The 21,768-nt window shown below is 37.2% G+C and overlaps 1 protein-coding gene across 7 annotated transcripts in view; it reads left to right on the forward strand.

The window, feature by feature from the left end:
- Window positions 1-332: 332 nt before the first annotated feature.
- The window catches only part of GAPVD1 (GTPase activating protein and VPS9 domains 1), a 61,446-nt gene continuing 40,010 nt past the window's right edge, over window positions 333-21,768 (forward strand). For 6 of the 7 annotated variants that reach the window (XM_074362220.1, XM_074362222.1, XM_074362224.1 and 3 more), the window contains exons 1-3: window positions 333-491; window positions 19,786-20,003; window positions 20,808-21,651. In XM_074362220.1, the coding sequence (XP_074218321.1) occupies window positions 19,819-20,003; window positions 20,808-21,651 (1,029 nt within the window). In that variant the 5' untranslated portion in view covers window positions 333-491; window positions 19,786-19,818. Of the gene's footprint in view, window positions 492-9,704; window positions 9,854-19,785; window positions 20,004-20,807; window positions 21,652-21,768 lie in introns of those variants that run through there. The other variant, XM_074362221.1, reaches the window with a different exon arrangement.

A 21,768-nucleotide genomic window follows, 5' to 3' on the forward strand; every position in this document is an offset into this window, starting at 1 on the left:
GGTGTGTGTGTGTGTGTGTGTATGTGTGTTTTTCAAACGATGTGTTCTGGGCACGTGACAGTTATCTAAAGCGTAAATGCTCTTAATTGTTTTACTTTACACATACTTGCTCAGATGGTTTTTCACAACCAGCAGTACCTTATGCGGAAGCAAATATCGGTGTCTGGTGAAGGACAGTTTTCCGGAAGGCGTTTCGCGGTACCCAAGCCGCCCAAGACCGCTTCAGCCCACAGCGGACTCGGCTGGTGAAAGAGGAAGAGGCACCGCTCGCCGCCGGGTCCGAACTACCAGTCCCAGGGGGCCCCCGCGGCGCTGCGCACGCGCCATGGCGTGGCGGCAGCGCCGCAGCAGAACGCAGGGAAGCCAACTAGCGAGTGGCGGCGGCGGCGGCGGCGGTAGTGGCGGTGGCAGTTCGCGGCGAGGGCGACGGCTCTGGGGCCGAGTGGCGGTCCGGCGGAGACCTCGGGGCTCTCTTCCACATGATCTTCTTGGTGAGTGCACGTCCCCCATCTGCCCGAGCGGAGTGCGCGGCTCCTTGCCTGGCGGCCGTGCTGCCCCGGCCTAGGGCCGCAGCCTGCGCCTGACGGCGGGCCGCCGGGTCCAGCTGACCCCTGGGCCCTGGGCCCTTCTCTCCAGCGTCGGGAGAAGTGGGGGTGGGGGCACACGGTTAGGCCGTGGGGAGAGACGTGGCGGCGCCCAGGGGCCGGAGCAGCCTGGGGCGGATGAGACGGAGGGACGCGTGGGGGATGGGATGGGAAGGGACTGGAGGATCGCTGGGCGGCTTCGGGTGAGAGAGCCAGAGGCGAGCGACCTGGCAGCTAGGGAATTGCGTAGGGAAGGTGAGGAGGAGGGAGACTGTCTTCTGATTGCTGCTGGTGAAGATGTCTTGCTTCGGAGATTCTTGACAAGCTGGGCGCACGGGTCTGGGGGGCAGCCCACCCACCCTAAACATACACACCGTACTTGGCATCTTTCCACTTCCTGCTGGAGGTCTGTCAGTGAAGGGCTGTTGGTTGCGTTCATCTCCTTTTCTTCAATATCGCCTTTTATTGACTGGCAGAATTTAAATGGATGCTGGCTAGGCAAACCATAGAAACAAACAGGGTTCTGTGTATAAATCTGCGTGAAAACAGGAAGGCATGGTGATATTGTTCAGATGAGAGCTAGGGCAAAGGAAAAATCAGTGCTTTTATTTTAACATTTCTGACAAAAATAATTTGAGTGAGGCTTTGAACTCGAAAGGGTTTTAACCTGGAATGCACCAGTTGGTAGAATTTAGGGGGTCCTTGAACTGGAATGGGGTTGAAATCACATCTTTATTTTCATTATCTGATAACTGTATTATCATTTCCTTCAATTATGAATGTAGGCACAAACTACAATAGAATTAGCAATGCCTGTTACTTTATCATGAATAAATATTAGATTTTTTGTATTGTGTTTTACAGTTGTTACAGATATCGCAAAAATGTCATTTATGCTTATAATTTCTTTGAATTATGATATTATTAGACTCACTGTTAGATCTCGTTATTTAACGTGATAATAAAGCTGCACATATAGTACAATATCAGAGTTTTTAAAAATTGTTATGCTCATAGTTTAGTATAATTAGTTTCTTTTGTAATTGCGTACATTTAGTTATGCATTTAAAAGCAATCTGAGAAGAAGTCCACAGACTTTGCAAGACTACCAAAGAGATCCATGTCAGAAAAAGATTAAGAACTCCTGAAGTAGAAAGAAGGTTTTGGAATCTATAAGTCTGCCTGGAAGAATATTTGAATCATTAGAAGAGATAAAAGATTAGATAGATAGGATGACAGTGTAGATGAAAGAGGGAATTTTGTAATCAGGAAAGTAAAAGAAAAGATTTGACTGGAATCGGAGTAATGGGTTTGAAAGCTAGAACAGATGACAGGTATTTCATTCAGGGTACTGGGCAATCGACAGAGCAATCTGAGGAAGAAAGGGAAGTGAGTACTTTGGCCTGTAGATTTTTGTGTTAAGGCACCTTCTAGTTCCAAGGGATTGAAGCCCTCCAAGCTCTTGTGTAAGCCTGTGAAAGAAAATTTTAGTGTGTGTTGGTTTTAAGTCATGTAGATAGTGTGGCTTTTAAAGATAGGAGGGTATTCAGATTTTTCTATCCTCAAGTGAAAAACTGTAGGATCTCCAAGTACATTTTCCTATTGCTATTATTCTTCTTTTCATATCTAATGGAAAGTAAATGTGCAGATTATGGAGTTGGAGAGTTGCTAAGTTATTTTCTTGAAATTCCATTTTAAATTCTTGTAATTCAGCTTCATTTTGGCATCAGACTGCTCACTGACAAATCACTCATGACATTTTTTTTCAGAGTATGTGTGACTTGAAATTTGCACCTGTTTGTAAAGGACCTGTCAACATCTTGTGAGATTTTTTTCCTCTAAAATATTAGCAATAATGAAAAACCACTGCAGCAGACTTCTTCTGGAAAAGATTAAAGGGAGGGTACAGAAAGGTGAAGAAGAGTGTTTTGTGAAATACATGTTGGTGCTGAAATAGTTTATGTTGAATTAAACACACCATATTACAATCACTGCCCTGAAGAAGTATTGCCTGATACTTTGTGTCCTTACACTGCCCCCTTGGTCATTCTTTCTCTCCTGCCCCTTTATTTTATTTATTGTATATATCTATCTGGCATTTTATTTGTATGTATCTTTATATGTAAAGGGTCAAGAAAATTTTGATTGGAGATTCTACTACTAAATGAGAATAGGAGATTAGGGAATGCTATGTGGAGGAGATGGCATTTGAACTGGACCTTCAATCATAGATGTGATTAGCTTTGGGGATATTGAGAAAGGGCTTCAGGTGAAGGGAACAACTTGAACAAATACTGGGACAGAGGAATTTGGAAATCAAATAGAACATCTAAGTCAGCCTCCCTCCCTCCCTTTCTCCTTCCCTTCTCACTCCCTTCCTTCCTTTCTATGTGTTAGGTCAGGAAAAATGGGGGAAAAAGATTACATATAAAGGTAGTTTGTGATGAACAAAGGCCAAAAAAACTCTAGGCTGCCCAGGTGATAGTGTGTGATCGATTGCCTGCGGGTGGCTCACTCCCTTCTGGAGCCCACTACAGTGAAATTGCTCACAGGGAACCTGAAGTCTGTATACCCAAGAGGGACCAGAGGGGCATTCTGGGGAGATGAAAAGAGTATGGGCTGTGGAGTCAGACAGAGCTAGTTCTGAATTCCTTCTCTGCTGCATAATAGCTGAATGATTAGGCAGTAAGTTATTTGACTTTTCTAAACCTGTTTCTTCGTTTGTAAAATGGAGTTGATAAATACCTACCACATAGGATTAACTCCAATAATAATCACATATATAAAACCTTAGGAACATGGCTTTCGCTCAGTAATTGCTAGTTATCTTTTGGCATTCCAGCTTTCAACCTGCTTTTGTCCTTTTCCACCTTCATACCACATCCATGACTTTAAAATAAGCACTCCTCTTCTGGTGCCCTCTTGGCCACTGTCACAGTGCTGTCACTTCCCACTTCACCCAGTTGGCTCCATTGTGAGTCTGTGAGCTGCTTTCCAGTGATGGCACTTAGCATTTCCCACCTCACAAGGTGATGCTGCCTGATACTGGCATTCTGGAAATTGCCACAATATGTATTAACTTTTGTTTGGTGCAGCTAACAATACCGCTCTTTAAATGTAATGTGCTTCAGTTTAAATTAGTTTATTTGGAAGAATTACCCCTAATACTGCAGAAAATAGAAGTGGAAAAGTGGATATATTCCCAATTGTAAGACATTTCACTCTTATTATTATTATTTTTTTTAGGAGTGAGTATATTGGGGAGTTGGTTATAAATTAACGATTCTCCAAGGTAAAAAGTATGACCTTTTGGGGGTAAAAGTCTGATATAAGTGGAATGCTTCCTACTTGCTTTGGAAAGACCAAAAAATTGAAAAAAAAAAAAAACAAACCTCAAACAGTTATTTAAATTTTCCCCTTCAGCTTTCTGTTGTTTTCACCACACACATCTTCTTTGGAGTTAATTTTTTCTCAGGCAAGAAGGATTTCAGTTATATATATTTTTTTTACATTTGAGCTGCCTAAACTTGTGTTTGCATAGAATGATTTGTGGCGTTCACTCTTTAATCCTAATCAAGATATTTTCATTTTTAAAGGAACTAGGACCAATAATTTCTGTATTGTGTACACATTTCAGAAGAAGCTTTAGACACCAAGCTGTTTGATTTCTGTTTTTTAAAATTATAGGTAATTAAAATTTCCTTCTTTATGTTTACCTGTATTTTCTGATTTTTTAAATGTGTTTCAATGTGTATTATTATTATGTAAAAACATTTGCAAAAAGATAGTTCTTCATTGTTCCTAAGCTGAAACCTGGTTTTGAACTTTGCAATGCAAAGGTCAGAAGAAGTGGTGAATATTTGTTGATACTTCAGGTTCTCATATTTGATACATATAAATTAATGGTTGAACAAATGTTTTTAAAAAGTTACTTATAGACTTCCTAACTATCTCTATAATGACTTTTTTTTTAAGTTTGAAGCTAAACCAAATATTTGATAAGTACCTGAAAGGAAAATGTAACTTATTGCAAGCACTGTAATTAAGTTATATTTACAAAGCCAAAATTATCTTTATGTTCATCTTTTTTCTAAGCCATTTAAAAAAAATAAGGCTTTACATAAAAAAGGATGAAATATTGCCATTTGCAGCAACATGGGTGGACCTAGAGAATGTTATACTTAATGAAGTAAGTCAGACAGAGAAAGACAAATATTATATCATAATCAATTATATGTAGAATCTAAAAAATAATATAAATGAATCTATATTCAAAATGGAAACAGACTCACAGACATAGAAAACAAACCTATGGTTACCAAAGGGGAGACAGGGGTGGAGGGATAAACTAGGAGTATGGGATTAACAGATACAAACTACTGTGCATAAAATAGGTATGCAACAAGGATTTACTGTATAGCACAGGAAATTATATTCAATATTTTATAATAAGCTCTACTAAAAAAAATAACTGAATCATTTTGCTATATACCTGAAACTAACACAATATTGTAAATCTATTATATGTCAATAAAAAAAGAAAGAAAATAAGGCTTTAAACATAATGTAACTGGAAAAACAAGCAAGATGTCTGCTCATTAAGATGTCTGTCCAAAAAAGTGCCTGCTTGGTCTTGCTCCCGTATAATGCCTGTACACGCACGCTGGAGACTAGTGGAAAACATTTCATCAAGCACATTCAGTTCTTTATTTTTTTCCTTCCTAATTTATATTTCCAATTTATTCTCTGTGAATCTTTGAAAGTATTAAAATTGGAAAATTTAAAAGACAAAAAAATTAGTCAAGGGATATTAGCTTATTTCCCTTTTCTTAGGACCAGAATCAAATTATCTTCCCAAGCAATCTAAATTTTATCCAAATACATCTATTTTAAAAGTTTTTAGGACTCAGGCTAAAGTCATCTATTTTCATCTCAGTCTGAATTGTCTCCTTTCACTTTCTAATGCAGAGCTCTGACCTATCTCTTGGTTTTACTTTCATTGTTAATGATTCCTGTCTACCTGACAAAAATACATTAGGTCTGAAAGTCATAGTACTTAAGATAGAATTGCAAAATGTTTACAAATACGGCTTTCTGTACCAGAAAAGCTTAGGAAAGAATAGATGAATTCTTTCTGCAGAATTTATTTCATCTTTACCTCCTTCAGAACCCAAGGACTCTAACTTTGATTTCTCTAAAACAAAGTGCCTTTTAATATTGAACTATTCAAAGGTGTGATGGGGCAACTTCGATTCTGATGGAAAGTGACTTATTAAGTAAGCCTCCCTATGAGTAAGTTTCTATTCCATCATTACAAATCATCATAATAACAGTAATGACAGTAATAGCTAACATTTATTGAGTTCTTTTTTTCTAGACATTATGTGAACTATCTAAAGTTGCAAATTCCATGCATCTTAATGGTTGATTTCTTTTTGAAAAGCTGTTTGACTAACGAGATTTTGTTTGTTTCTTTAGAGTTTTGTGGTCCAGGAGTTTCCTTTTGGGTAGAACGTAGTCAATGATAATAATATTGTTTGAAGCTTGATAATAAATATTTGTAATTTTATGAAGTGCCATTCTGGTAAATGTGGTGAAACAGACATGACAGCCTGCTACGTGCTTTCCTTAAATTTGAGAGTGTACTCTTGGATCTTGAAACAGGCTTTACCAGTATTACAGCTCAGCAAAAATACAGCTGAAGCTCAAAGTTCTCCTTCTGCTCTTGTATTTGATTGTACACCCACTGTATTCATGGAAGAAACTAAGTTTATCCTGGGGACCAACGCTTCCTCAAAGCATGTGTGTAGTGAAATCTTCCTCTCCAAAGTTTGTAGATGGCTCTAAAGATTTTAGGGTTTTTTAGTTACTTGGTTTGCCTTAGTGAGTTGTCATTAGAGATTGTGGAATAGGAAGAAATTAGATTTGGTGGTATATAACTTCAGACTAATAAATTAAAGAAGGTTTATATAATTGTGAAAGTTCCTGATACCCATTTCTAGATTAGGTGGATATTTTTGTGTCATGTATTACCTCTGAGGAAAACAGGATATAATTTTAATAGCATAGTAATTCTGCTTATTGGTGTGCAGATTATTATTGTTGAACTATATCTAGAAATTAAGTACTGTGTCCTTTTTTTGGATTTGAAAATTTCACATTTCCTAAAATAATTCACAGAATTTGTCTGGTCCTGAGTGTTTAAGTAATTGCACTAGCAGATCTCTCAGCAGGGGAGATCTTAGTGCCAAGTTTTTTCATGTTTACCTTAAAATTAAAAAAAAAATTACTAAGGAAATAAATGTTCTTTGTTTTTAAAAAAACAAAACATAACCTGAGGGGGTGGTAATAGCTTAGTGGTAGAGCGCATGCTTAGAATGAAGAAGGTCCTGGGTTTAATCCCCAGTACTTCTATTACCTAATTAATTAATTAATTAAAAAATTTAAAACCCTGAAAACAGTGCAAAAAACAAATGCTTTTTTTCACAAATATATACACATATTACATAATCTGGAGTTTCCCCCCCCCCCCAAATTATAGTTAACAGTTGTGCGTGCCAAGTGCTTTATATATATTAACCCACTAAACCCTCACAACCTTACGACATACCCTATGAAGTAAGGTTCTATTTTATATGCACTTGCTGATGAAGAAGCTGAGGCAAGAAGTAATTGGCCAAAAGTTGCATAGCTAGTTAGTGGCAAAACTGTGATTTGAGCTCGAGTAGTCTTGCTCTAGGGCTTGTGTTTTAACCCCTGTACTGCCTCTGGGATCTTACCATGCATGTCATTCTGGAGTTTGCTTTTTTCACTTAGTGGTACATGGTAGACATCCTTCTTAACAGTTATTTAATATTCCATGGTAAAGGTGTACCATAACTTACTTAACCTTTTTCAGCTTAATCTTGTTTAACAATTCCAGTAATAATGATTTCAAGTAATATTTTAAAAAGTCAAAGTTTTTGAACTGCAATGGTGAGGGTACATTAGTATTTAGTAAGTAATACATTTAGGCTGTCCAGGTGTTTTGATGTTCTCTGTCAATTGAGTGGTACAGTAAAATCTGAGCTTAATCCAAAAGCCGCTTGTTAGGCATGAATTTCATTATTTTTGTGGTTTGCCATCTTTAGCTCTGGAAAATTAGTGTGTTGGGGGTAAAATCTGTTTGGATTTTTTAAGTTGACTTTTGGTAGGGTCTGGAATTTTGGTGTCATAACAAGAAGTCTTGTACTGTTAATTTGAATTTTGGATACTATCTGGCTTTATGTTATGTACTTGCATCTTGAAAGTAGTGTGCCCTTCAGTTCTCTGTACTTGTGCCAGGAATAGTTGGTACTAAGTCCATTCTTTTTTCTACAATGTTTTACATTTGTTTCAAAAATACCAACTAAAGATACTAAAGTATCACTTGTTGCCATTTTTTTCTCTCATGGTATACATTTCTTTTTTCTTTTTTCTTTTCTTTCTTTCTTTTTTTTTTTTTTTGCATTTCTTAATTGTGAGGAAATATCTTTTTCAGTACATTAATAATTATTTCAAACATGCTCATTGGAAAGTTAGTAGATGTTTTCACCTTAAATTTAGATACTGTTCTTTCATTATTTTGGAACTGAGTTAGCAGCAGCTTGGCTGATTTTTAACCAGAGCATTGCTGTTCATCATTTAGTCATTTATTTATTAATTTTTTATAGATTCAGACATTGATTCAGCACCTGCTAAATGCCAGCTTCTCTGCCAAGTAATGGGGATACCAAGATGATTATGTCCCTACTTCAGGGAACTTGGAGTTTTGTTGAGAAAACATTTTGTTGAAAACAGTACAATATGCTGTGATGGAGATGAACCCAAATGAGAAAGTATCTGAGACAGAAAACTGGCTGGTAAAGGCTCCTCAGTTGAGCTGGGCCCTGATACCTAAGTGGGCTTTAACTGACCACTGAAAGGAGTAGGCAAAGGACTCTAAATAGAGGGTATGCAGAAATCCAGTCTGTGTCAGCCACTCAAAATTGTCATTAGAATGTCGCATATTCCTGTGAGAATGCGGGTCCCTCAAGAGCAGACCTTAACCATCCTGTTCATCAGTGCCTTGCACATCGTAGGTATTTAATAAACATTTGTTGAATGAGTGGGTGAAGGAAGTGTGTTAAATAAAGCTCACTGTGCTTGTCTAGCCACTTTTTGGAAAAAGATGAGCTCATTTTTTTTAATACCTGATGATTTTTAGAGCATGTTATGTAACAAAACGTAAATTGAGAAAATGTTCCTGCACTAAAGGAGGTAAGTCTTTTAAGAGGGAAACGTGTAGGCAAATCATCATAATTCAACATGATTATAGAAGATATTTGCAAGAGACACCCGTCTCTAGTGTGGATTGGTTAGGTCCCTGAAAAGTGGTGGGTAATTAAGATAAATCCTCAGATTAAAATTATTTGATTGATAAAATACAGCTAGCATTGTGGTAGTTCATTTTAAAAATGACAGTCATGTCCTTTTTCGCCGTATAACATTAATACGGATATTACATAAGTACTGTGGGGAAGAGTACCTATATAGTGAACAAAAAAAGTGACAGTTCTGTCAAGGTGTAGACATGTTTACCATGTTTACCATGCTTAATCCTTGAGTAATATCATGACTTTTCCCAAGTCTGCATACTACTTATACTATTATTTATTTAATGTCTTTTTTTTTTTTTTTTTGGACACCTTTAAAAATATTTTTAAAGGAGCTTTATGTTCCTACCACAGTGAAAGGCTAACATTTCTTGCCCTAAACAGAAATCAACTTAAAAAACAAAACAAACAAACAAAAAAAAACCCCAGAAAAAACCAGTGTTATAAAACCTAGCTAACTAACTGTTTGCAGAAGGTGCTGAGGTGAGTTTGAGGCCTGCTGTCCTTTAATTAAAAGGAGAGATTAGCAGGTGTTAGGGAAGTGTTGAAGACAAATTGGCACCTTGCTTGGATTTTTCTGCATTATATAAATAGAAGAACTGAAAGAAACCTAAAAATGGAATAACTTTCCCACTTAGTGTCATAAGGGAGGAAGGATGCACCCTGTTTGTTGGCAGGAGCAGTTTCCCCAGAGCTTCACAGAGGGAAGAGATTTGGGGGCTGGGGCTTAAAGGGGAAATCTGAATTCACTTGAAGATGAGGAGGATATGGGCCTCTTAAGCCTTGGTAATAGCACTGCAAGATGTTGGAGACTTCAGGATATAGTTTGGCAGCAACATCTGCTTTGGAGGAAGTGGAGAAATGGTGGGAGATGAGGTAGGAGATGGAAAAAGAGGGATTTATGGTTGTGAGCTTGATGCCGTGTAGCAGGTTGTGGACATTATCTTTAGGCGGTGGAGAGTAGCAGGACAAGATTTGTGCTTTAGGAAGACTGCCTCAGCAGGAGCAGGGAGAGACTGGGAAGGAGCCTGCTGAGATGATGAGACCCTAAATAGTGTAAAGGATTGACTGAGAGGAAGGTGATAACCTTTCATTGGAAAAGGCTAGGAAAATTCAAGATTTTGATCTTATGCTCCCATGTTGGAAGAAGACAGATGATATGCTAAGAGTATAGATCATGTTGACAGTATTGGCTACTGTCTGGGGTCACCTGCCCACAGAAAATCCCAGTTAGCTCATACAGAAAGAGAGCAAGGTGACCAAGATGTTCTGGAACCAGTTAGGGAACTTGGATCTATTTGGGTATTTGTAGAGCGTTAATTACAGTAAAGGGATGGTACCCATAATTCCTTGTATTTCAGTTAAAAAACTGAATTCCAGAAAGATTATATTAACCATTAGGGATTATACAGCTAGTTTTGAGCTCATTGCATTTTACTTTAGAGTGCTATACCCAGAACTCTGTTAGTACATTTTAAGTCTTAAGATACTTTAGATAGGACCTAGTGTGTGTGTGTGTGTGTGTGTGTGTGTGTGTGTGTGTGAGTAATTATCAGGGTAATAATCTAAATTAGTCTCTAGTGACTTTCTAAACTTTTATGTATCATTTCTTTAATAGAGTTTAGGTTATTTAGTCCTGAAGTTCAACTAAACCTGACTTTGTTGGACAGTTTGAAACTTTCCAAGAAAGGGAGTTGTCCAGATACTGACTTAGATATTAATAGTTGTTGAAAGAGAGGGGTGATTAGAAGTGACCTTGGTAGTGGTAAATTAAAGCACTCACTCTTGGGAGGCAAATATCATGGTGAGTAAAAGCTAAGTGAGCCAGACACACCTGGATTCTAGTCTCAGCTTTGCTGGTATTAATTTGATCTTGGGCAAATTATTTAATTTCCTCAGTTTCCTCATCTATATAAAGTGGATAAGAATACCTACCTTTCAGGAGTGTTACACAGATTAAATGAGAATTTCCATGTAAAGCACCTAGTTGGTGCCTAATACATGACAAACCTGAAATGCATAGTGGTTATTATTATTTTTATTTCCTAAGTACCTGTATATACTTTACTACACCATACAATTAAAACTTCTCTTCAAGCCAACTATTTACTACTTATAATGGGACTTTTTAAGTTTGCCATTAAGTGGAAATTAATATAAAAACTGGCTTTTCTTAAGCAACTCTGGCTAGGAAATATATTTGCCTTGCTTCAGTTGATCAGGAATTAGTGCAAAATGTAACATAGCTATGGAAATTTTGTGTTAGGAAGTTTCTGTAATTCATTTCTGATCACAGTGAACTGAGAGAAAAAATATTTTTAGTGTGATAGTTTAAACACTACAATATGTTAACCAGATATTAATGTATTTTGGGATGTCATGTGACAGCTGATAATCCTTATAGGTGGTGATGGTTGGAGACTGATAAATTACAGCACTCAAAAGCATTTCTTAAGTTTGTGTATTTTTTTCTTGCTGAAAAAAGTCACTAAATTGGATGCTTGAATTTAGAATTTTATTATTTGTGTAGATAAAAAAATTTAAATAGACTTTAATTTTTAGAATAGTTTAATTTATAGAAAAATTGAGTTGATAGTACAGGGAATTTTGATATACCCAGTGTCAAGTTCCTTTTGTTACTAACGTCTTGTGTAAGTATGGCATACTTGCTGCAATTAATAAACCAATATTTATATGTTGTTGTTAACCAAAATTCATACTTTATTCAGATGTGCTTAGTTTTTACTTTTCAAAATTGAAAAAATTTTTTATTTTGGGTTTTTTTTGGGGGGCGGTTAAGTAGATTTTTTTAAAAAAACTTGCTTATTTATTTAGTTAGATGGAGTTCCTGGGGATAGAACCCAGCACTTCGTGCGTGCTAAGCATGCGCTCTACCACTGAGCTGTACTCTCCTCCCCCTGCTTAGTTTTTACTTGATGTCCTCTTTCTGTTCCAGGATCCCAATTACCACTTTACATTTAGTCATCATTATCTGTGTAATTTTTAATCAGATCGTCTTAATTAGATACATTGATCTATTTACAAAAAAAGCTTTATTCTCAAATTTCAAAGCTATGCCTGTGTGTGGCATATTATGTTACCAAAAATGGTTTCAATTGAAGATAGTTGGCCTTTAGTTTCACTTTTAATAAGCCTTTTACAAGTGTAGGTTCCATCATGTTAGCAAGTAGTTGATCTTACCTCTTTAATTACCACTTTGATACTTCCCACTTATTTTTATGGAAAGGTTCATTTTGGTCCATTCTGTCATGTGATGAACATGGAGTATGTCTCATCGTGTCATAGTGAAGTGAGAAAAATTATTATACCTTTTTTCCCCATCCTATTCAGTTATGTGGTGATCCTTCTTGTAGCTTTGAATATATGAGGTCTTCTGTCAGAGTTCAGTAGGTATTCTGTGAGAATTGTTCCACATGTAGATGTATTTTTGATGTATTTGTAGGAGAGGGTGAGCTCTGTCCTTCTGTTCTGCCATCTTGAAGCCGTTCCCCTACCACTTCATTGACAGGAATAGTGGTGTCCTGCATCGTGCAGTCATTTACACTTTGCATTCATCTCATGTAAACTGTACAGTTTATCATGTGAGGGAGATAAGAGCATTATCCCAGCTTCGAAGATGGGGAAACAGAAACATAGGTGAAGTGACCAGCCACAGATCACATTGCCAGTGGGTATCAGAGCCCAGTCTTAGATGCCTCAGATCTTCTGACTGTAGTTTTTGTTTTGTTTTCTTTTGTTTTGCATGAAGTCTCTATAGAAAATAAGAAAGTATCAAGTGATCTCTCTTACTGACTCTTGCAGCATTAATCTTGAATTTATTAAATTAATAAAGTGATGATTAGTTTGTTTACTTGAACTCTACCTGTTACTTAGCATTTAGAACTACTGGATGCATATCATTAAATTGGGATGCATTTAATTAGAAATTTTCATCAGAGAAAACATGAAATGTGATTCTCATTCCATGAAATATTTGAAATAATTTTTCCCTGCTTTACAGTCCTTTTGAGTCACAGGAATTTGTTGAGGCATAGTTGCTAACATTTGTAATAAGTGTATCCTCCTTGGAACTTTTAATGTATTCTCTGATTCACACCCTATTTCTTATTTCACCTTATCAGAGTGTGCTTCCTCTCCATGCTCTGTCTTAGAGTAGGTATGCTTGCTCATCAGGAGCTGACAGACTTTTTCTGTAAAAGGCCAGAGAGTATTTTAGGCTTTGTGGGCCATGTGGATTCTGGAGGACTCTGGCAACTATTTAGCTCTGCTGTTGTAGCATGAGAAAAGCCATAGATAATACGTAAACAAATGGACATGGCTGTGTTCCAGTAAAACTTTATACAAATAGGCAGCTGGCTGAATTTGGCCCACAGGCCGTAGTTTGCCAGCCTCTACTCTATACTATTGTTGGAAGGATACAAAAACCCAGTGTGCTTCACTCCTTCAACTGAAATCTCCCTACTGGGCTCTCGGTCTTCATAACATGAGTTAAGAAGCTTAAAATCTGATTTAACATGCATGGGTTTCATCAATTTTATTTTTGTAGAAAATGTGGTAAGTGAAACTGAGCTTAATATTACAGATTTTCAAAGTCCAATTTTTGGCCACTCCAAAAAGAAATGATCTAACTTTGAAAATGCTTACAAATTGCAGGAAAAAATTGTTATTGTGAAATGTGCCTAATGTTAATTTTAAAATCCTTTGATTTTACTTATGTTCTTTTTCTCAGCATCTTGTGACATGCAATTAGCAAAGATACTGTGTGTGGCCGTGGTATTGGAGGTTGGGGATACATAGGTCTAAGAGATGTTCTCATCCTTTGAGGGCACCCTTCATTCTTATTGGGAAGATAAGATATAGATTTTAAAGATGAAAATAAAAATTCCAATTTAATGATATGGATAAGGACTGCTTTAAGAGTTCAGAGTTGGGATTTATCACTGGGGGCAAACTATGTGGTTGGGAAAGAATTATTGAGTCAGGCCTTGGAAATTAGAACAAGCAAAAAGATGATGTAAATATAAGCATGAAGGTGAATTGAAAATAAAAATGAAAAGGCAGACTTGATGGAATAGGAGGGTTTATATAGGGAAATAATGAGATAGGGCTGAAAGTGAGGGTTAAGGCAAGATTGGCCCTTGAACATTAGGCTGAGTTTGGAAATTATCAGCTAAAAAGTAAGGAATAAATGTAAATTTTAAACACTTAACGTTTTTCCTTTAAGTCCTTCGTGAAACTTCCAAGGATTTTAGCATGATGTACTTATTGTAGTTAGCATTTAGTAATAATTTCATTGTGTTTACTTCTTTTCCTGTCTGTCAGAGACTACAAACCTGTTCTTTCTATGTTATTTCTATCTTTACTTATATAACATGAGTATGTTACATACCTCTTTTTCATTCGTATATTGATTCAGCAAATGTGTACTGAATGCTTGTAATGTGATGGGTTCTATTCTAGTTGGAGTAAATAGATCAGAGAACACATTAGGCAAAAACCCCTCCTCTTAGAGAGCTTACATTTTCTTAGGGAGATGGTTAATACATAATAAATAAATAAAATGTATAGTATGACCAGTTGTAACAAGAAAAACTAAGCAGGGAGAGGTAATATGAATGTGTGGCAGAGTAGAGGCTGAAATTTTAGGTGTGGTGGCCAAGAAAGACCTTGTTGAAGAAGGTGACTCTCCATAAAGACCTAAAGGAAGTAAGAGATTTGGATGATGAGCAAGTAAGTGCAAAGGTACTGAGGTGGAAGTGTGCCTGGCATGTTTGAGAATATTGCTGGAGCAGAATGAATGAGGGATCTGGTAATAGAGTGAGATCATCTGTCCTTATTTGTGTCTCTTGTCTTGATGAAATTACTAATAGTGCCCACTTTCACTCCCAGTAGTGTCCTGGTTTGGATGGTAAGTTGTATGGTCTTCTGGCAATAGGAGGTGAGGTCAGAAAGGTGAGGGGGTTGGAGGCAGACCATGGAGAGCCAAGAAAAAAAGCTTTTGGAGGATTTTTGAGTACAGAGGTGATATGATTTGACTTAGGCTTCCCCAGGACCACTCTGTGTTGAGAATAGACTGGGAGCAAGGACTGAAGCAAGGAGCCTGTAGAAAATCTCTTCTGATCGCTTCAGTTTTCTCAGTGAAGTAGTAAGCAAGGGGCTGAGAATAAGGAGCAGAGAAGAGGTTGGAGGTTTGAGGAGAGAGGATGGTATGAATTCGTTGCCTGGGAGAGTGGGGAGTGGTGAACAGACTGGAGAAATAATAGTATGCAGGCCATGCACCATTAAGGGCCCATATAGGGTTTGTGACTATGAGTTTAAAGTAATATTAGTATGGTTGTGTGTGTTGGTTTTCTCATCCACAGGTATAAATTAGAGGTAGGCAAATCATTGGATTTAACTGGGGTTGTTGGGTGAGAGGGGTAAGTTGAGAGTGCATTTAGCAAGCAATCATGATTGACCATGGAGTTTATGCTGGCTGGTAAGGAGGGAAGCCAAGACAGGAAGAGAGTGAAGGTTAGTTTAAAAAAAAAAAAAAAAAAGTGGTAGGATTAATGGCTGAAAAGTCTTGGTGGGGTCAAATGATCATGGGAGTTTTCGGGTGTCGGAGGAAGAGAGAGACCGTAGTATATGACTGCAGCATCCAGGGGTAGTATAGTCTGATAAACTTCATTAAAGAAAAAAATGCTTATTAGCAAGTTTATCTAGTGTTCTGGGTTTATTTAAAATATTTTTACAATAATGTCTTTGAAGAAATTTTGGACTATTGAAGGGTTTAGAAGGTGAGTTCTTGTTCAGATCAGATGGAGCAGTACTTTCATATGTTAATTTTTAAAGTGAAGCTATATTTGAAGGTTTTAATTTCTAAACTGCATAAATTGGTTTGTATTTTGAAGTGTCATTGGAATCATTTCATGCATCCTATCCTGAACAGTATTTTGGTTGTGATTAGATTGTGAGCTCCTTGAGGTTAGGGGACTTGGCTAGGTTCCAACAAAAGCCAGTAATATATTTGTTTAAATTGAAGTGTATTGAGGCAGCAAGAAGGGTACGATCTGAGAATTTCTAAAATGTTTTCTTCTGTCCTTTTATTATGAAAAATTTCTAACATACAGAAAATGTTAATTAGTACAGTTATCATCATATATATACCCACCAACCAGATTCAACAGTTGTTTACATTTTTCTGCATTTTAAAAATCTCTTAATTATTTTGAACCACATACAAGTGAGTTCCAGACATCCTAAAACTTCACTTCTGAGCGTGCATCTCTTAAAAATAAGATATTCTCCTGTGTAGCCACAAGATTTCTCAGTCATTCTTGTAGAGCTGGAGTAATTAATAGTGCAGTGGCTCTATCACGTCTCACCTTTTGGCCTTGTGCAAGTTACTTAATATCCCTGAGCTTCAGTTTCCGTAGTTGCAGAGAACCTATCTCAGAGGGATATTATGAAGATGGAGTGTGTAAAGTTCTTAGAACCATACCAGGCACAATTTTCAGTTTATAAAGTGTTTTCTCATATGATACTCCATTGTGGTGCATACCACCACCACCAGCCCTTGTCACCAGAGTTGGAAACTTCTACCTTGCCTTCTCCATGTGTAGGTGTCAGCAAATCTTATATTTTCTACCTCCTGATACCTCTCAGATTTGTCCTATTCTTTGCATCAGCACTGCAGTATTTCTTGTCTGTCAACAATTCTTAGTCTCTCTTCATCTAGTTCCATCCCCACCTCCTCATCCTTTTCCTTACTGCCAAAGTTTATGTTCTCAAATGTAAATTTAATCATGTTAATCTCTTGTTTAAACTCTTTCCCCATCGCCTACAGTGCAAATCCCAATTTCTTAACGCTGACTTCCGTGTACCTTCTGTCTCTGTAGCCTTATCTCACTGGACATTTCCTCCCCTGCCTCCAGCCTCAGTCTTAACACACAGAAACACACGTGCCCCCAGACTGCAGCAAGCCATGTGTACTTCTCTGAATATACTCTGTGTTACACACCTCTGGTCCTTTGCTTAGTTGCCTTCCTGTATTTGGAATTCTACCCCTACCCCCTGTCCTCTCTCTGTCTGGCAAATGCCTTTTATTCCCTGACCAAATACTTGTCTTCTAAGACTAGATGCAGGTACTTAACTTCTCTCGTCCCTGCTCTAGGTTGTAGTCTTCCAGCATGATGCCCATAACATTTAGGGGCAGTCATTTGCCTGCAAGTCTGCCTCATTCTACTAGATTAGAAAGTCCTTGAGGCCACATACTAGATTTCATCCTTTTTAATATCCCTAGTACCTAAAATGTTGCTCGTGCCAGGCACAAAATAAATGTAGATGTTGTGCCCACGTTTTATGGATTGAAAACCCCCCGAGGTTCAGAGAATAGGCATTATGTACCCAAGGTAGCAGAAGTAGTTAATGAGGCATATAGATCTTTAAGAGCCTGTTTCACTACTGTTTTCATCAAGTGTAATACTTCTCATAATTATAATCACTTGTTCAGTGATTCTGTTCATAGTCTATGGATTTAGAGCCCCCTAGAGGATGTTAGAATTTCCACATGGAATTCTATGAAGTCCTATGTGTTTTCTGTACACTGAATTAATAAGATTATACATGGATATGTATGTATGCCACCAATTTTAAAAAAATGTACACAGATACTTTTGTGACTAACTTAATAGTGAATTATCTTGGTGAAGTAGACATACTTACGCTTTTGAGAGGAAAGCAATGTGAAAGTCTTCATACAGGAGATTTGGAATAATAGCTTTGCATAGTTTGCTAGGGAATTGGTACAAGAAAAGGTACAAGAAAGTGTATTTTGAAAGCAGTTAAATTCAGGTAAGATGGTAATATCTGAAACTTTCCTAGTCATCAGTAGTTCATTAAAATAGAAGAAAGTTTAAAAAATTTTTAAATCAAACTGAATTAAAAATTATTGAATCCATTTCTTTAGATAAGGTGTCTTTAAATATATTTCCTTCTGCTACCATAATGTTAAATTCTTTTTTTGTCTTAGCACCAAAAATGTCTGTTTCATATATATGAACATGTTTTCATTGGCTCTCTAAACATTTTGAGAGTTCTGCAGTCTAGGTTGTCACCCCTTCCAGAATCTGAATTTACTACAAATTGTGTTTTATCAATTCCGAATAAATCCATTAAGGTCACTTATGTATCTGATTGGCCAGGACAACTTTTTTCCCCTAGCTTTATTGAAGTATAACTGACATATAACATTGTGAAAGTTTAAGGCATATAATGATTTGATACACATATATTACAAAATGTTTACCACAGTAAGGTTAGTTAACACATCCTTTACCTCATGTAATTATCATTTTCTTATTATTATTGTGAGAACATTTAAAGCTTTACTCTCATAGCAACTTTCAAGTGTATAGTCATAATGTTTAATTCTTAATGAGAAATATTTTTCTAACTTAATGACTGCTGTTTGGACACATCTATTCTGCTGTCTGGGCCACAAGCACTTCTATTGCTGATATCAAACATCTGTGGCCTGGCAGGCATTCTAGCTTCAAGGGTATAGCTTAAATAATGATGCTTTAAAATGTGCGCGCTATTTATATCAGTTTCTTTAGCTACTAGATAAACAAGAATATCTAGTGATTTCATTCATTCCTTTGGCAAATGTGTGTTCAGCTCCTGCTGTGAACCAGGCCCACTCCTCAGCCTTGAAATTACAGCTGTGAGTGAACAAAACAGACAAGACTTGGCCCTGGGGGCCTTTGCCTTTTAGAAGGGGAGCCATACTCTAAGCATGATGAACACGCATGTAATATAATGCTGGGTAGGGGCGAGTGCTCCTGAAAAAAAGGCCAGAAGAGGGAATAGGAAGTGATATTTTCTGTTTTAGAATGAGTTGTCTTAGAAGGCCTTTCTAAGTAGACATTTGAGCAGAGAGACTTGAATGAAGTAAAGGCAGTAGCGTTGCAAAGGTATCTGGAGGAATAGCCAGCCTCCCTGAGAGAGGGATCAGCAAATGCAGAGGCTCTGAGGAGGGGCATGCTTGATCTGTTCAAGCAAGGAGGTCAGTGTGTCTGGAGCTGTGTGAGCAAGGGTTAGGATGGTACCAGGTGAGGTTGGAGAAGTAGCCAGGGGTTGATGATGTGCGACCTTAAGATTTCATCCTGAGTGTAAAATAAGCCTTTGGACAGTTTCTAGTAGGGGAACAAAATGAATAAAGTGACTTAAGTTTAAAGGATACTCTATGCTATGTGGAGAACAGACTCTAGTAAAACAAGAAAGGAAGCAAGGAGATCAGTTAGAAGTGGTGTTTAGAGACCTTTGAGTGAAAGATGGTGATGACGGTGGTGAGAAAGTCAAATTTGAGATACTCTGAAGAAAGGATCAACTGGCTGTGTTGATTGATTGCAGTACTTAAGACAGTAGTCAAGGAGAGCCCAGTGTTAATAAATAGTCATGGTCTTGAGGGATATATGCAAGGTGTTCACAGTGGCTGCCTCTGAGTCCTGGCCTAAGAGCTTTTCTTTTTTTTGTTTTGCTTATGTGTATTTACCAGTTTTTCTATACTTGAACCTGTAATGCTTCTATTATAAAAACATATATATATATGTGTGTGTATGTATATATATGGGAATATGTGTATATGTGTGTGTGTGTATATATATATATATATTTTTTTTTTAATTAGAGTTAACCATCGTACTAAATGTAGCCTAATTCTTAATGTGTTCTCCTACCTCTTTTGATTTTTGGAAAACAATTTAAGTGACGTAAAATTTAATCTTTTTTCTTTTCACTCTTAGTGATCAGCCTTTGTACCTTTTCCACATTTGAAGATGGTGAAACTAGATATTCATACTCTGGCCCATCACCTCAAGCAGGAACGCTTATATGTAAACTCCGAGAAACAGCTCATTCAGAGGCTCAATGCAGATGTACTTAAGACAGCTGAAAAGCTGTATCGTACAGCATGGATCGCTAAGCAACAGAGAATTAATTTGGATCGGCTTATCATAACCAGGTAAAGAAAAGGTTTTGAGGTCTTAAGTTTTATGGACCTCCATAATTCTGCTTATAGTAGTTACATAATTGCTAACTGCAAATAAACAAATCTATTTCCAACAAAGTACATGGTTTAAGATAGTTTAAATCAGCATCTCAATGGTGAATCTTTGCTTATTTTGTTTATTAATTGTCCTATTAACCTAAGCACTGTAGAGAATTATAACTTAAACATTAATATTTTATACCACATCAGTTAATTTTATATTTTGGTATTATATAACATTTTATTATTGTAGAGAGTATATTATCTTGTGTTCTAGTTTTCTCCAAATATTAACATACACATTTTCGTGTCTTGCTGTTGTGTATCTACTTTACAGTTTTAGAAGCTTTGTTTTTCACTATTAATACCTCATTGTTCTGTTGTTCCAAGAAGCAGTTTTTAACTCTAGAAATAGTGGTGCTGTGGTGTACTGTTGAGAAAAGAAGCCAGACATAGAAGAGTACATCTTGTATGATTCCTTATATATAAAGTTCAAAAAGAGGCAGGACTAATCTTTGATGATAGAAATCAGAATAATGGTTACTTCTTGCTACTTTTCATTAAACCTGATTTAATGTGAGGAATTTGTCCTTTGTACTTTTTGGTTTTGACTTTCTTTACACATTCAGGTGCTGGTGATCTAAAAGATTTTAGCAGTTCCATGGGATCTCAGTGCTGGGGCTATAATCAACTCACATTTCCATGTTTCAGTATAGTATATGTGTTACATTATTATTGTTGTTAATTTTATTATTTTGCTTGTTTGCCCATTTTTAGTGCTGAAGCTTCCCCTGCTGAATGTTGCCAACATGCCAAGATTTTGGAGGATACACAGTTTGTTGATGGATATAAGCAATTGGGATTTCAGGAGACTGCTTATGGAGAGTTCTTGAGTCGATTAAGGGAAAATCCTCGTCTTATTGCCTCCTCTTTGGTTGCTGGAGAGAAACTTAATCAGGAGAACACACAAAGTGTTATTTACACAGTTTTTACCTCTCTCTATGGCAACTGCATTATGCAAGAAGATGAAAGCTACCTCCTTCAGGTTTTGAGATACTTGATTGAATTTGAACTTAAAGAAAGTGACAACCCCAGGCGACTTTTGAGGAGAGGAACTTGTGCCTTCAGCATCTTATTTAAACTTTTTTCTGAAGGACTGTTTTCTGCCAAACTTTTCCTCACAGCCACTTTACATGAGCCAATCATGCAGCTGCTTGTTGAAGATGAAGATCACCTGGAAACAGATCCAAACAAGCTAATTGAGAGGTTCTCCCCATCTCAACAGGAAAAACTCTTTGGAGAGAAAGGCTCAGATAGATTCAGGCAAAAGGTTCAAGAGATGGTGGATTCCAATGAAGCCAAACTAGTGGCTTTGGTGAACAAATTTATTGGTTATCTCAAGCAGAACACATACTGTTTTCCACATAGTTTGAGATGGATCGTGTCACAGATGTACAAAACTCTCTCCTGTGTAGATAGACTGGAAATTGGGGAGGTCAGGGCAATGTGTACTGACCTCTTGTTGGCCTGCTTCATTTGTCCTGCAGTTGTCAATCCAGAACAGTATGGAATCATTTCTGATGCTCCTATTAATGAGGTGGCAAGATTTAATCTGATGCAGGTACGCTCTTGCTGTTATTAATGTGGCATTCCGTTTAAAATCAGTTGATTGGGCAGTAGGGTAGAACAGAAAATATGACGACATTATTCATATATTCTTACCATTCCTTTTCCCCAA

Source organism: Camelus bactrianus, chromosome 4 (genome assembly GCF_048773025.1).
Source record: "Camelus bactrianus isolate YW-2024 breed Bactrian camel chromosome 4, ASM4877302v1, whole genome shotgun sequence".
In the NCBI taxonomy this organism is placed as follows: Eukaryota; Metazoa; Chordata; class Mammalia; order Artiodactyla; family Camelidae; genus Camelus; species Camelus bactrianus.